The sequence below is a fragment of the Humulus lupulus genome, chromosome 2 (assembly GCF_963169125.1).
Source record: "Humulus lupulus chromosome 2, drHumLupu1.1, whole genome shotgun sequence".
NCBI classification, from domain to species: domain Eukaryota; kingdom Viridiplantae; phylum Streptophyta; class Magnoliopsida; order Rosales; family Cannabaceae; genus Humulus; species Humulus lupulus.
In genome coordinates, this window is record NC_084794.1 from 9175825 (window position 1) to 9192259 (window position 16435).

The window sequence follows — 16435 nt, forward strand, 5'->3', positions numbered from 1 at the left end:
GATTTTCTTTTATTTTGTTTCGGAAAATATACTAGCTCATATAGGTTACTATTAAGTAGTTAAGTTTAAATATATGGTAGAATACATTATTAGATAATATATTATATAATAACAGATTCTATAGAATACCAACAAGTATCAAACTATATGGATTATTATATAGTATCATTTTATTAATTATGTCATTATGTTCTCAAGAATTGAACAGATAGATTATCAACTATAATGATTATGAAATGAGTAGTGGATTTTGATGTCATTTGGTAGCTCATTTGATTTTTTAAAAGCTCAATTGATTATGTTTTGGAATTGATTCTAGATCATATAAATTTGAAATATAATTTCATATTCAAACTAGATTGAAACTACAATATCTATATCTAATTAAAATCTAGTGATGATTATCTTGAAATATGTGTAGATACAACTTACAATAATGCATATATATCCAACACTAAAAATAATAAATAGTAACAACATGAAAAATAAGATACCAAGTAGTATCCAAATAAATAATTTTGAAAATCGAAGTAAATAACATGGTTAAATAGTTTTAAATAAAAATAAACTATTTAGTTGTATCCAATATAAATATATATTATAACAATTAGAGAAGGATATACGAAATAGTATCCAATTTGCATCTATTTTGGGTTTTCTACAAGTAGCTATTTATGTTTCTTACCATGCAACTTATTCTACTTCTAGACCTCTTTTTATATTCTAACAACCCTAAACACATAAAGTAGATATTCACCATCAATGTAAGTGCTGATACACCAGTCCAAGCACCCATTGAACTTAAAATTTGAGCTCCCAGTACTCCTCTAGCTTGAAAAATAAAACTAAACAAAAGAATATAATTTTTTTTGTTATTTTAAAGGAATATAATAAATCCAGATAATAATTAATAATAAAAGAAGATTATATCAAAAGGTATTCAAATTGATTGATTTTGAATATTGAAGAGTCAACATACATACAACATTAGTAACTACAAAATAGTGTCCTATAACAAACATAACAAATAAAAACTATATATAAAAAAATATACCAAATAGTATCCAAAATTTAAATTATAATTAATGTGTAAGAATGAACTACTTAATAGTATCCAATAATCATAAACAAATAAAAACTAAGATATATAAAAAGATATACCAAATATTATTAGTATCCAACATTTTTAATTTAAAACTGATTAATTGGTGACATATCAAACTAATAACTTTAAAAAATAAAAGAGAGTTAATAAATTTATTGTTCAAATTTGCTAACCAGAAAGTATATAATTATTCGAATATACAAAAATGAAAACACAACTCCTCGACATGGTGCAAAATTAAATTACTTCTAATGATGGACTCAAAATTGTCCATTTATATGAATCAACTAGCAACGGAATAAACAAGGTGATGCTATAATCACATAGAGGTGCACAAAACTAGTAATCACATTGAAATATCTTCAATTCCAAAAAATGAAAAGATATAATATTTAACTACTAAATTGACAGTAAATTTTAGCTACTACAAAGAATTTCAAACTGAAATTTTTAAAAGCCAAATATGTCACATTTAGCTACTAGATTGATACATTTAAGTATCCAAAATAACTCATAAATTTAGCTACTACTACTACTAAGAATATACGCCTTGTATTGTATATGATCATGATCATACATACCAATTTTCAAGGCAGCTTTTGGATACTGGTACAAATAAATATTATCAAATTTATATATTTAAATGAAAACAATGGTGTACATAATATCAAATACAAGTCATGGCTACAAAAAAAAAACAACAACATTAAAATAAAACTCTACTAAAAGGAAACCAAAAAAACTAACATTTTAATTTCAACCATTATTATTGGCTGTCCAAACTTTGATCACAAAATGTTCAATCACAACCAAGAAATATGGGATTTAGTTCTTTGAAATTCAAAATACACCTTCATAAATAAAGAAAATATAAAAAAGGAAATAGAATAAACTTTAATTTGTTATTTTTAAAAATATATTTTACAATCAATCGGTATCATTAATTTGATAATATATTACAAAATTTTGCTATTTATAATAATAATGCTAGTAATTAGGTATATTAAAATGTGGTTAACAAAAGTGTAATTAATTTCTATAACTTACTTCCGTGAAAATTAGACCCGGTATCCATTTTAAATGATCTACTTTAATTTTTACCCACTATTTTTAATTCTTATTTTAGTACCCAAAATTTCAATTAATGTACCCATTATACCCCTTCAATTACATGTTTTTTTTTTCTTTCCTTAAATACGCTACAATTAGAATGTATTTCTAATTTAACTATAATATGACACATATAGTACAAATTACAATAACACTTAAAACTATGTGCTCAAATAATGGTAATTTTGGAAGTCTCATGATAATAATGGGTAAAGTTCAACTAAATATATTTAGTGTCTAATTTTAGTTAACTACTTCTAAAATTGGGTAGTTTTCAACTTTTCCCTTTACTTCCCAGTGTAAATCTTCCTAAGCATTACAATGGAATTCGGCCCATTACCATCAACCAAACGGGCCCTTTATTTATGACCAAAATTATATTTATCCTTCTTAAGAAAAAATTGTTGGAACTAGTACTTGTTGACTAAACACTTGAACTACTAAAAATTGATGTATGCTATTGAATGTATTCATGAAGATATGAACAATGCAGCCTGATCAGTACCTCAAACATTTGTTATCTTTAAATTACTTTTTTTTTTTTTTAATTTTGGACAGTTATTAGTTTATATGTTCTAATCTTATAAGAATTTATTAATTTTATGTTAGTCTAGTAGATCAATAATGTGTTTAAAGATTAAGAATCATTTGGAAATTATTAATATATTTCATAATATTAGATTTTTTTAATGTCTCCAATTATATTAACATTTCTATTCAAACTCTCAAAATAATCTTTTAATTTGAATTTCTTATCAATTTTTTTTATATTTATTTTGAAAATAATAAATTATGGTTACCAAATATGTTTTTGTAATATGAATTACCAATTATGTTAAAGTTTCTTATTTTATTAAACAAAAAATAAAAATGTAAGTTACCAAACACGTTTTTGTTTGTAATATAGTCAAAATATAAAAATATGATAAATATTTTTGTTTTTGTATTTAAAAAAATATAAAACAAAAACATTATCAAATGCTGTCGTTTGGCAAAGCTTTTTCATTCACTTATAGCTAAAAGCATAGTATAAGTAAAAGTTTTAATTTATTTTTAAAGATTTCTTTAAATGAAAAATTCTTTTCAGGATATGAATAAAAAAATCTTTTATAAGTAAATTATAAATAATAAAATTATTTTAGTTTAAAAAATAACTTCTAAAAAAGGTCTTTTAAAAACAAGCTACAAATCCTAACTTTTCAAAAAAATATTTTAAATTAAAATACGACTTTTTATTTTTTATCCAAATACTCCAAAACCGGACCTTAGTCTTTTTATTAAATGTTGTTTTTCATTTTATTATATTTTTAAAAAAAATTGGTTTTTAATATTTTTAAAAATAGATAGTCGATTATTTTTTTTAAAGTCTCAAATGTTTAATATTTTTAAATTTATAAAAATATTTTCAAATACGAATCTTATTTATTTTTTTGAATAGAATAATAATCCGATTGAAGTGTATTTTGTGCATTGTTGCACAAATACAATCTAGTTAGAACCACTCTTAATAATTTAAATTGATTTATGAGTATTTATATATATAATTATTTCTATTATTTTTAATTTATGATTTTAGGACATGATTGCATTAGGTTTTTTTTTTGTTTTATTTTTGACACGTGGAGAAGTTATAATCCAAAAACTTTAATATGATAGTGTACATTATAATTATAGCGAACCTCATGTATGTTTTCAAATTTTTTTGAATAATTTATTGTGTTGAAATTATGGTACAAACATTATGTTTTCACGCGCACATAAAAATTGAAACATGTACACATACAATAAGTTGTTTGAACCATAATTTCAGCATGATTTATTATTTAAAATTTTATGAAAATGTATGGGAGGTTGACTATAACTATAATTTATCATATAGTAGTGTGATTGGGAGGTAATTTATGTATGCATGGGAGGTAAACTACAAAACTTAGAATTTTAGTGATGTAAAATGAGAAAAATAAATAACAAATCTATTGTGAGTGCTCTTATTGAGATTGTGAAACAACAATGGTTATAACACATCTGTCTATATATGTATGTTGACATACTCGAATTATAAGTATAGTGGGATTTGAATGAAACCATAGGGTGTGGATGGATATGAAACTTATCAATATTTTCCCAAGTCGATGATTGTGATTGAATGATTTCTAATTTTGATCCTGATATGATTTCTAATCTCGACTAAGTATGAAAGAAATGGATTTGGTTTATATTGATGAGGTGCAAGATCTTACAATGAGTCAAATCACAGACTATTGCCATGGGAGTTGATTTTAGGTTCCAAGACATGAGCCATATCTATTCTACAAGAAGTTTGTATTGGAACCTAATAATTAATTGTGAAAATGGAGAGAGAAAAGAGAAACGATTGATCTCTTTTGGTATGAACTCAAGCAATTATACGTTGTTGTCACGCGTCCCATTCATATTATTTTGGTATTATGGAACTAGTTGATAGCATTTCGTATAGTTAAGACTTTTGTATGTAAATTTGTGTAAAGAGTAAAAGTGGTTTATGCTGTGTTTTGTTCTTTGCAAATGAAACGATAGTCGAGGAATTTGAGCTAAAATCAATGTGGAGGAGTCTCAATGGCATGATTAGAAACATCTTAAATTTGTATGTATTAATTGGAGCATGATATCACACCTAGAACAAGTGTAATAATATTGAGTCATTAATAAAAATATTGGTAACTTCACTAATAACCAAATAATTTTTAGATGGAGTCCTATAATTCTTGTCATGATATCATGAGTTAATTCATTTGCGGGTATTCGATCCACATGGATCCAAAAGTGAGCTAAGCCACATAGAATAAGTGTAAGAATATTAACCCAATAATAAGAAGATGAGTAACTCCACTAATCACTAATTTATTTCTAAATGGAGTCACATAATTCTTGTCAATATGTCTTTGATATATGATCGAATAGCATTTGTCTAATAAATGTATTATTCATTTAAAGGCTAATTTGGCTAGCTTTAGAACATTCTTTTAAAATTGGAAGCCAATGAATGCTCTAATCTATAGTTATTAATGCATTTTGTGAAGATTATACGAGGAGAGGTTGAAGCATAAGTTTGAAGAGCATTCAATAAAGTTTGCATCATACTACTAAAGTAATGTGGGATGAACCTAGAGAATGTGTACCCCTAATATATTATAACACACCATTTTTACTTCGAGCTAGCGTTTTGTATGTATCATTTTTCATACTCTAATGTTGTTTTGAAACTGCTAAGGAAATTTTTTATTGCACTTTCTTTAACATTCTCATTCGTTCATACATGACATGTCAATATTATTCATTTATTTATATTTTAATATTTTTTTCAAATCATTAATGGAATCTACATGTCATTAATTGATTTAAGAAAGTACAAAAAAATAATGTAATATAGAGTGTATTTAGCATTTCTTGTGTAATTTTTATTTTTGGTGTGAATATAAATGAGGCTGTGCAAGCAGTTAAAAATTGTTTTTAATGTATTAATACTGATTTAGTTTTCCTTAAACTTTAGTCTGTATTTAGTCAACTTGCAATGTCAACGATACTAGAAGCATGATAATTAGAAATTTTCATGGTCTAATGAATGAGAAATATATCTTATCTTTTTCATAGGAGGCATTGAAGTCTTGGGTGGTCCTTGCTTTTGAGATGTGCCATATTTGAACAAGTAGATGCTAATGACCGAACATACTAGTGCAACTTGGCAGCACTTTCAGAGTTCACACTCTCCATTGACACTTACTTTAAGGGTGTGTATATTTATTTTGTTTTGCTTTGATTTGATGCCATTTGCTATAAACTTGCACAAATTAAGGTCACATTTGTTTGCAAAACAAAAATCGAATGAAATAAAGTTGAATTTTGATTTTTTTGTTAAGTTTGGTATAACATAGAATAATGTAATAGAATTTATATTATTTTGACTAAAATACTTTTATTCTACTTTTTTCAATGTTTTTTTAAAATTAAATTATTATTATTATTATTTAATGTTACTTTTTATTATATACCAAATTATTATTTTTATTCTAAATTATAATTATCGTTTTTATTATTATTAAATTATCCTTATGGGAAAATTAAATAAATAAACTATATATATTATACATAAATATTTTGTAGAAAGAAGTTGTACAATAAAATATCATTAATACTTAAAAATTATAATTAAATTATATGTTATAATCATATTTATAAAACTAAATAATGATAACAATATACATAAACTACGACAATAAATTTCAAAGAAGAAATATTTAGTAAAATATTAAAGTTATTATTTAATTTATAATAGTTAGTGAATTTTTAAATAAAAAAACATTAATTATTTGACAAAATTTGTTAAGAAATATTGATGGTAGAGACAAAAAAAAAGCTATCTGGTTCTTTTTTTAATAAAAAAAAGGGCAGTAGAAAAAAAAATTCAAAGAGAAATAAAAAGGGATATTGAACAAAAATGTAAATACAGTAAAACTTTTATATAAGAATAACTTTGAGGATATAACTTATTAGATTTATTAGTATAAAAAAATTTCAAACACAAAAAAGTATCAACTTTAACAACAATAATAATAAAACTTAAGTAATTCAAATATAGAATAAATGTTTGATTTTCTTACTTGTTCACAAATAAATTACATAATATATATATGAGACTCTTAATGGTTACTACATATAAATGATTACTTTAATATTAATTATTAGATTAAGACTAATGATTCATATTTATAATTAGTAATTAATATTTCTAAAAATAAATTTTTGGAATGAGTACCTAATGACATGACGGTCATATATTTATTAATTAAAAAATAAAAAAAAATCTTATTTAATATTCATTCTCCATTCTTTCTTGATCTTTATTCATTCATTTTATCAATTCCATGATTAAAAAAAATCATTTTTGAATTAATGAGAATAATTAATGTGACAATTATCTTTCCAACTAATGTTTATTGTTTAATTAATCTAAAAAAATCGAAATTATTAATTTTATATACTTTATTTATTTATTTATTTTCATTATCATTATAATAATTCCTCATCAAAAACTTGTTTAGTAATTTATGGTAACCATCTATGAGTAATAATTATTGAGAATTTTTCCATATATATTTGACTGTATATATAATTATGGGTTAATACATTTTTAGACTATGTGTTTTTTTCTATTACCTGTTTGGATCCTGTATTTTGACAATTATTTTTTAGACCCTATGTTTTGTAAAATGGTTAAAATAGAACTCTAAACTCAATTTTGATGAAGAAAAAATTGAATATAACAACACAGTTTTTAAGCAGAATGATTTTATTTTTGTTTTGAATTGTTAGTTTGATAAATTATTTGTAATTTTAGTTGAGAAAACATTGACCAAAATTAGATTTACTGTTCTATTTTAACTATTTTACAAAATATAGGGTCCAAAAAGTAATTTGTCAAAACACAGAGTCCAATTAGGTAATGAGAAAAAATACAGGGTCCAAAAAAATATAAACCCTATAATTATTACTATATAGAGGTATACTTTCTTTATGCGGGACTTAAAAAATGTATAACTAATTATATTTTAGAGATTATTCTTATTTATAACTGACTCCAATTGAGACCAATTATTTTTATAATAAAATAGATATTATACTTATATAGAGGTTTTACTGTAATAAAATTGAATGACTATAAATGAATAATGTTTCCTTCCGAATCACTTTTTCGTTGGGACTTTATGAACCAAACAAAGGAAGGACAAAAAATTCTTTCATTTTCATTCCTTTCTTAACCAGTCCAATCAACCAAATATTATCTAATAAGTGTTATGTTTAGACCCAAAGCACCCAATTTTGGATATGTTTTAGGGTAAATATTTCCTGGCTCTCAAAGCTTTACTACTTGTAATACTTAAGTTCTCAATTTTTTTTTTTTTGTAGTAACTAGATCTCAATTTTTATATTTTGGTTCACATAGGTCTCAATGTCATATTTTATTGAATAAAACCTAATTTATAAGAGTAAAGTTATATTTTTAACCAAAAAAAATGTAGCATCCATTTGTTTTTTCTTTTAACCAAATTAATTAATTAATTATTGCTAAATATATTAATTTGGTAAACTTACTTAAATATTCTTATCAAGTATTAAAAATTTATTTTCTATTATACTTCTAAAATATTTAATATCACTTTAAAAATTATTATTTTCTATTAGTTTATTGTTTTTAATAAAAAAATTTACATACTTTAAATTTTAGAAACATTAAATTGTAATGCCCTAATTTCTCATAGACTACCGAGAACACAGCGTTGGGTCATAATCGTAAATATTGCTATTTTATTTAATAAAAACTTAAAAAAAATATATGGATCCATGGTTTTATAAAAATAAAATACTTGTATTTAACATAAAAATGAGCAACATTTAAATAAAACAAACTTTAAAATAAATAAATAAATAATTTGGTCTGCTTGATCTTGCTCGACTATATGGTCCCCAACGAATACATCACGAAGCTCTTAGATCCCACTCGCTACCGGCCTTTCTATCCTTAATTTCCTGAAATAACAACATCATAAGGAGGGAGCTTCTAAGCCCAGTAAGAAAAATACAAACAATGGTTAGTCATATAATCAAACATAACATATATTCACCAAAGTCATACAAACACAAACATCTAGATCATATCATATCTTAAGACATAATTCTAAATCATAATCTATAAATCGGTCATACTCTAAGTCAAAAGTCATAGGTCATAAATCATACATCATAGTTCATAACTCATAATCATAACTATAGATCATATATCATAATCATAACTAAAAATAACAAATCAGATATAATAAACCCAATCTAACAAAGTCTCTGCCTATTCCAATCTTTCATAAACCCAAGAACAAACTTACTGTTTCACACTCATCACAGCACAACTTAAGGGGGCATGTTGAAATGAAAGGATTGGAATCATCTTAGAAGATGAAGAATATTTTGACAGCTAAGAATATTCTACTGTTAGAATATCTGTACTATACAATCCTTTATATGTTTCCAGATGTGTTCCTCGGACTTATTGACTGTGTGTCCAGTTATATTGCACACTAGCTTCGAACTAAGAAAATTCCAAACACATAAGTTTAATTAAAAGCAAAATCGAATGAAATAACTTTATGGGTTCTCACTTCCTAACCCCAAAAAAAAAGCATCATCAAATATAAAAAACTGAACTTGATGAACCAGGGCAAAGAAAAATCAGATACCGGGAAAGAGGGTCTTGCTTGAAAACGTTAAGAGGAGGCTTATTATGGGAGACGGCATAGTCGATAAGGCCCAAACGGAACTGTTTGCTGCTGGAGTAATCCTTGTCTTTTTCCAAAACTTCATGGCCTGTCTCAACACACTTGAAGCGGCCATTATCGAGAACTTTGAAAGTTGGAGAACCCAGTAGGTCGGTCCCTTCTTTCTCATTAGCCATTTCTGCTTCTACTCGAGCTTTCACTCTGAGAACCCGCGCCACTGTTAGAGAGAGAAGACAACAATTGGCAAAAGGAGCAGGTGGGTTAGGGCCCCGAAGGCCGTCCTTATATTGTTGGGCCTAGATTGGGCCTCTTTTGGACAGGTCCAGGTTATACTGTTAATTTTTTTTCTCTATATGTTAGAATGTCAATATTTTTTGTTATTTGTTGAAATGACTTATATATACAAAACACGAGATTTCAAAATATCGAGTAAGGAAGTTTCAAATACGTGAGTTTTTTTATTTATTTTTTATGGATGGTTTAGAATTGTTGAAAACATTGATTTAATGTTTGCCACTCCACTATACAATCATCAAAATGATTTGCCACTCCACAATATCAAGACAGAGGTCCCCTTATGAATATTTTTTTTGTTATTCTTTATCCAATAGCATTTCATTCAGTACAATTCTTTCTGTTTATATATATGGTACTCGGTACCTTTGTAATCCTTAAGTTGAGCAATACAATTATAGAGGTATATTCAGTATATTCAAAATTCTCATTTTTCATTTGCTAAGATCGAAAGTCACTATCGTTTTTGGATCAAAACTTTGCCCCATTTGTGTACTGAATGTGTTTGACTAAAGCGAGCTTACACCAGAAATGAAATAATTAAAGTTATGAAATCACAACATATCAACACTCAATATTCTTCTTTCTTGGGCAAAGTTATTTGGCCCAATTTCTATGGAATTCTTTTTGGGGAACATAAGTATGGATAAATAGATTGAATAAAAGAGTTTTATGCATGATCGAAAATTAATACTGAAGCTATAAAACAATTTAGATCATGAAGCAACATACGACGTAGAAAGTTCTTCAACTCCTTACTATCGTTGTTGTCATCTATTTTTTTTGCTCAAAAACATTGTTGTCATCTTGAAAATGCATTTTAAGGATAAAGGACAGAAACTTCATACTTCATGAAATAAAATATTTGATGGGTAGTATAATTGAGAAACAGTTCTCTCACAAGTCTTAGTCACCCCACAAAATTAAATAAAATCACCACCAAAAAACCATGCAGACCAAACTACTGTATTTTGCCTGATTGGTCGAGTTATCCTCAATATCATGAGTCTACTAAGACCAACTTTTCCCTATTGAATTTACCATACAAAATTTTCAAACCCTCAATTCAGATGAGTGTGAATGTTACCATTTCAATCAACTACATCACTTTCATGCTCTGACTCTGAATTTGAAGTTCACCTGTAATGTGTTGAGTATGTTCCAACACATAACAGGTGAAAGTGTATAGACAATAGATGTGGATAGTAATTATAGAAAATACAAGCATAGGGGTGAAATGTCTAAGTAACATGAGATTTCATCTCAAAATATTTTCGTGACAAGTGGATTAACTCACGTTCTTATATATTGTTGAATGTGCTCGCACAATAACAAAAATGGACCGGATTGTACGGCCAAATGGATGTGTCATCATAAGAGATAAACCTTCTATTATAAATTATATCTGGGATTTTCCCTGTCAAATTTCTTTGTTTTCCTTTCAATATGTTGTATAGTTGTTCTAAAGAACAATTTCACGTTTTTCCTAGAGATTTTGTCTACTGTACTTGATGATGTTTTCTGCTTTATAACAGAAGTTACTTGTGTTCTAAGGTATCTGATGCTCAAAATCAATATTCATATATTTCTTTTGTGTGCATGGAAAAGTTACGTGTAACTAGACAATGATAAAGATTGATCACTTCTAGTCTTAGGGAAAATGTCACATTGAAACATGCATAATAATGATAGTGTTTAAGAAGTTGAATTAACTTAATTTGTTAAGAAGCCATGATTAACAAAAACAAACTAAGATTGAACCAGTCATTATGCTGCTCTTGTTCAATCTATGGTGCGGATTATTTCATAAGATAGGTATTGACTGTACTCGATTATAAATTAATAATCAACAGAAAAACCTTGAGATACGTAAGCAAGACATTACCTAGCTTAAAATAATTTTAATCCATAGCTAAAATATTTTAGCATACTAGTTACTCTCTCTCTAAACTGATGGGGGTGATATTCTTCAAGATAACCTGCTTTAGAACTAGATCTTTAACCTCCAAATGGGAAAGGTATTATTTTCAATTAAGTTCTCATGTAATTGGTGGACTCATTAGGCATAGTTCCCCATTTTAAAACTAAAATTGGTGTTGTTAAAGTATTAGTTTGGTGTGATTTGTGGTATACCACAAAGGTGATAATCAACTCTTGAAATATGTGGTTGATATGAACTTAACGGGAATTGCCTTGTATGAAATTGTTGATTACATTTAGTACAAAATTCTACCAATTTTCTTACCTGTCTTTTTAGTGTACATAACACAAAAGCCTGACAATGAAAACACTTTTAATTCAACAGATCTATTGTACTTGTTAAAAATTTGCTCATAATTGGGTATTGAATGTGTTTGATTAAAAAGAACTGTTTGCAAGCCACATGTATAAGTGTTAAACAATAGAATTTACTACTGCCTTTTTCCTTATTATTTCTCTGTTTTAGTCCTTTATTTCTATTGGTTGTTGTATGGACAAGGGTCCATTTTGTACCTGTTTTCCTTGTATTATAAATACCCTGTACCGTGTACCCTTTTGGTCTAAGGAATACAATATAATTTTCTGATTCCTTCTGTCATGGTATCAGGCCAAACAAATGGCATCCGAAGGGCGTCTTAGCTCTACCCCACCCATGGAGGACGAAAATACCCCAAACCCCCCTCTAAACCCTACTATCATCAACCCAGAAAATGTCTCTACAGCCGCCGCCCCCTCTTCTTCTTTTTCTCCCTACTCTCCTTCTTCTTCTTCCTCCCTTCCCACCTTCACTCATTCCATTTCAGTGAAGTTGGATGATTCCAACTATTTAGTCTGGCGTATGCAGATGCAGAATATCATTATTGCTAATGGCCTTGAAGGGTATATTGATGGCTCGGTGACTTGTCCATCTCAGTTTCTTGGTGCCGATTCTACCACACCAAACCCAGCTTTTCAAACTTGGCATCGCTGCAATCGTCTTCTCATGAGCTAGTTGTATGCATCTCTCTCAGATTCTCTGCTTGGTCAGATTGTTAGCTTCAACACAGCAGCTGACATTTGGGTCTCTCTGGAACGCACATACACGACTGCCTCCTTTGCTCGCAGCTCTGATTTTCGCACCACCTTGCAGACCCTTCGCAAGGACGGCCTCTCTGCTTCAGCCTATTTACAGAAGATGAAGTCTCTTTGCAACACTTTGGCCTCTGTCGGAGAACCGATCTCACAACAGGAACATCTCTCTTACCTCCTTAATGGCCTGGGTCCTGAATATAATGCGTTTGTTACGCCCATTTTAGCTCGGCCTATTCCTCCTACGATTGAAGAGGTTCATGCCTTACTTCTCAGTTATGAAGCTCGTTTAGAACGTCAAACTGCTGCCGCATCTCTTAGCTCCCTTCAAGCCAATTTCGCCAAACTTCCATTTCCCAAACCATCGCCTAAATCCCCACCAGTTTCTCATCCCTCACGTCCAACATTTAACCCAAATAATAATACCCATTTTCCACCTCAATATAATTCCCATCGAGGACCCTCCCGACCACCATCCCCTTGGCTTTCTACTCCACCACGCCCCTCCCATCGCCCACCTAAATGCCAGATTTGTTTCAAAGTTGGTCATACTGCCTTCAACTGTTATCACCGTGCCAACCTAACCTTCCAACCCCAACCCTCTCCCCGACCATTTAATGCTTATTTCACCCAACAAAGACCTGCCACTTATCCTTCCTCCTCCCAACCCGCACCTCCCCTACTGCCTACCCCTCCTCCTCCCTCCTCACTCACGGATCCAGCTTGGTATATGGACTCGGGGGCCTCCCATCATTTCACTCCTGACATTAACCTCCTGGAATCAGCCGCTCCATATACGGGTAATGACCAAATTACTATGGGCAATGGTAAGTCCGCTCCTATCTCTCATGTGGGTTCTGCATATCTTCCGTCCTTATCTTTTCCCTCTCTTAAGCTTTGTCGTCTTTACTATTCTCCCTCACTGTCTAAAAATCTTCTTAGTGTTTCTCAGCTTTGTCAAGATAATAATGCCTATGTTGAATTTCACCCTACTCATTTTCTTGTTAAAAACCAGGTCAGTCATCAAGTAGTTCTCACCGGTCTGCTTGATCAAGGCATCTATCGAGTCGCTTCTTCTACCACCTCCCCTTGCTCGACCTCACCCAGTTTACTCTTTTCCGCAAAGTCCTCCGTCGACCTGTGGCACTCTCGGCTTGGTCACCCTAGTTCTGATGTTATTTCTCATGTTTCTGCTGTTTGTAATTTTTCCTTTCCAAGAAAAGATTGTCTATCCTTTTGTACTTCCTGTCAATTAGGCAAATCTCATAGGCTGAGCTTTCCTAACTCTGTATCTCAGGCTACCAAGCCTTTTGAATTAATACATTCAGACGTTTGGGGTCCGGCCCTGGTTTCATCTATTACTGGTGTCAAATATTTTCTTCTGTTTATTGATGATTTTACTCGGTTCACCTGGTTTTATTTGCTCACTAATCGCGATGAAGTTTTCTCTACTTTTCTCACTTTTAAACAACTTATTTTTACACAGTTTCAATCCACTATTTCCACTGTTCGCACAGATTGGGGCGGTGAATACCGACCCCTTTCTCATTTTTTCACTACCCATGGGATTAAACATGAACTCTCTTGTCCCCACACCCCCCAACAAAATGGTCGAGTCGAACGCAAAAATCGCCATATAGTTGAAACCGGTCTCACTATGCTTGCTCATGCTCACTTGCCTTTGTCCTATTGGCTGTATGCCTTCTCCACAGCTACTTACCTCATCAATCGCCTTCCTACTCGGGTTCTCCAATACTCAAGCCCCTATGCACGTCTTTACCAGAAAGTTCCCAACTACTCCCTGCTTAGAGTCTTCGGATGTCAATGTTTCCCCTTTCTCCGTCCATTTAATCAACATAAACTCCAATTCCGCTCTCATCCTTGCATTTTTCTTGGTTACAGTAGCAAACACAAAGGCTACTTGTGCCTTCATCCATCTTCTGGTAGAATTTTTATCACTCGTCATGTTATTTTTAATGAGTCTAATTTTCCGTTCTCTTCTTTACCGAGCTCACCTCCACCTCCTCAACCACCTCATTCCCTTGTCCCATGTCTCCCCTTCTCGGTTCCACCAAGCAGCTTCGTCTCACCACTTACTCATTCCTCTCCTTCCACGGCCCCCATGTCACCAACCCCCACCCGACAACCATCTCCACTCGTCACTCATTCTCCTTCACCCGTCCCAACGCCCAACAACTTTCCTTCCCCTCATTCTCCCCCGTCTTCGAGTCCTTGCCCGCTAGCCTCTACCTCTCGCTCACCCCCCATGAATCCACTGGTTGTTGATATGCCTAACCCACATCCACTTCCCATTGCTCATACTAATTTGCACCCTATGGTTACTAGAGCTAAATCGGGCATCCATAAGCCCCGTTTATTTGTTAGTGTGGCTGCAGGTACCCCAGTTGAGCCCTCTACTTTCGCTGAAGCAAGTAAGGATCCTCGCTGGATTGAGGCGATGACTACTGAGATTACTGCTCTACAATCACAGGGCACTTGGACACTTGTTCCCCCTCCAACTGGTACCCGAATTATTGGTTGCAAATGGGTGTGCCGTATTAAACTTCGTGCAGATGGTTCTGTGGAACGATACAAGGCTCGCTTGGTGGCCAAGGGATTCCATCAAACACAAGGCATCGACTACCATGAAACATTCAGTCCCGTGATAAAACCGAATTCCATTCGGCTTGTGCTCTCTCTGGCCGTGTCTTTCAGCTGGTCCATCAAGCAACTTGATATTCAAAATGCGTTCCTCCATGGTGATCTCGCTGAAACCGTATACATGAAACAGCCGTCGGGATTTGTGGATTCTTCTTCTCCTCTTCATGTTTGCAAGCTGTCAAAGTCCCTTTATGGGTTAAAACAATCGCCCCGCGCTTGGTTTCTCAAGTTAAGCACTGCTGTACTTGAATGGGGTTTTGTTGCTTCTCAAGCCGATGCATCCCTGTTTATTTACAGGAAAAACGGAGCCATCCTCATCCTGCTCATTTATGTCGACGACATTATCCTTACAGGCTCCTCTGATGTGGTTCTTGCCAACTTATTATCTTTCCTGAACACCAAGTTTGCGGTTAAGGATCTTGGACCTCTTCATTTTTTTCTTGGTATTCAGGTTCACCACTCTCCTCGAGGCCTTCATTTATCACAGACCAAGTACATACGGGACCTCCTCACGAAGACTCAGCTGCTGGATTCAAAACCAGTGGCCACTCCAATGGCTTTAGCTCCCATATCTCTGTATGATGGTCAGTTGCTTTCGGATCCTACACTGTTTCGCAGTTTGGTTGGCGCTTTGCAATACTGTACTCTCACTCGCCCAGATATCTCCTTTACAGTCAACAAGTTATGTCAATTTCTTCATGCTCCCACTGATGTTCACTTTCAAGCAGCCAAGAGAGTCCTTCGTTACCTCAAAGGTACTCCTCACCTTGGTACACTCTTGCAACCGGATATGCACCCTGAGCTCCACTGTTTTACGGACACAGATTGGGCCTCTTGCCCCGATGATCGACGTAGTACAAGTGCTTACTGTGTCTTCTTTGGTCTGAATCTTATTTCCTGGTCCTCCGCGAAG

The 16435-nt window shown here is 31.3% G+C and overlaps 1 protein-coding gene across 3 annotated transcripts; it reads right to left on the bottom strand.

The window, feature by feature from the left end:
- Nucleotides 1–8537: 8537 nt before the first annotated feature.
- On the bottom strand, nt 8538–9875 carry LOC133815824 (uncharacterized). Of its 3 annotated transcripts, none has more exons than XM_062248620.1 (2): nt 9481–9875; nt 8538–8810 (listed from the first exon to the last, which is right to left on the bottom strand). In XM_062248620.1, exons 1-2 carry the CDS (start codon nt 9693–9695, stop codon nt 8729–8731), a joined length of 297 nt encoding a protein of 98 aa, XP_062104604.1. In that variant the 5' UTR covers nt 9696–9875; the 3' UTR covers nt 8538–8728. The 3 variants fall into 3 exon arrangements, with proteins under 3 accessions (XP_062104604.1, XP_062104605.1, XP_062104603.1); XM_062248621.1 differs by having other exon boundaries at nt 8538–8779; nt 9481–9801; XM_062248619.1 differs by lacking the exon at nt 8538–8810 and adding an exon at nt 8817–9332 and having other exon boundaries at nt 9481–9869.
- Between the last annotated feature and the right edge of the window lie 6560 nt (nt 9876–16435).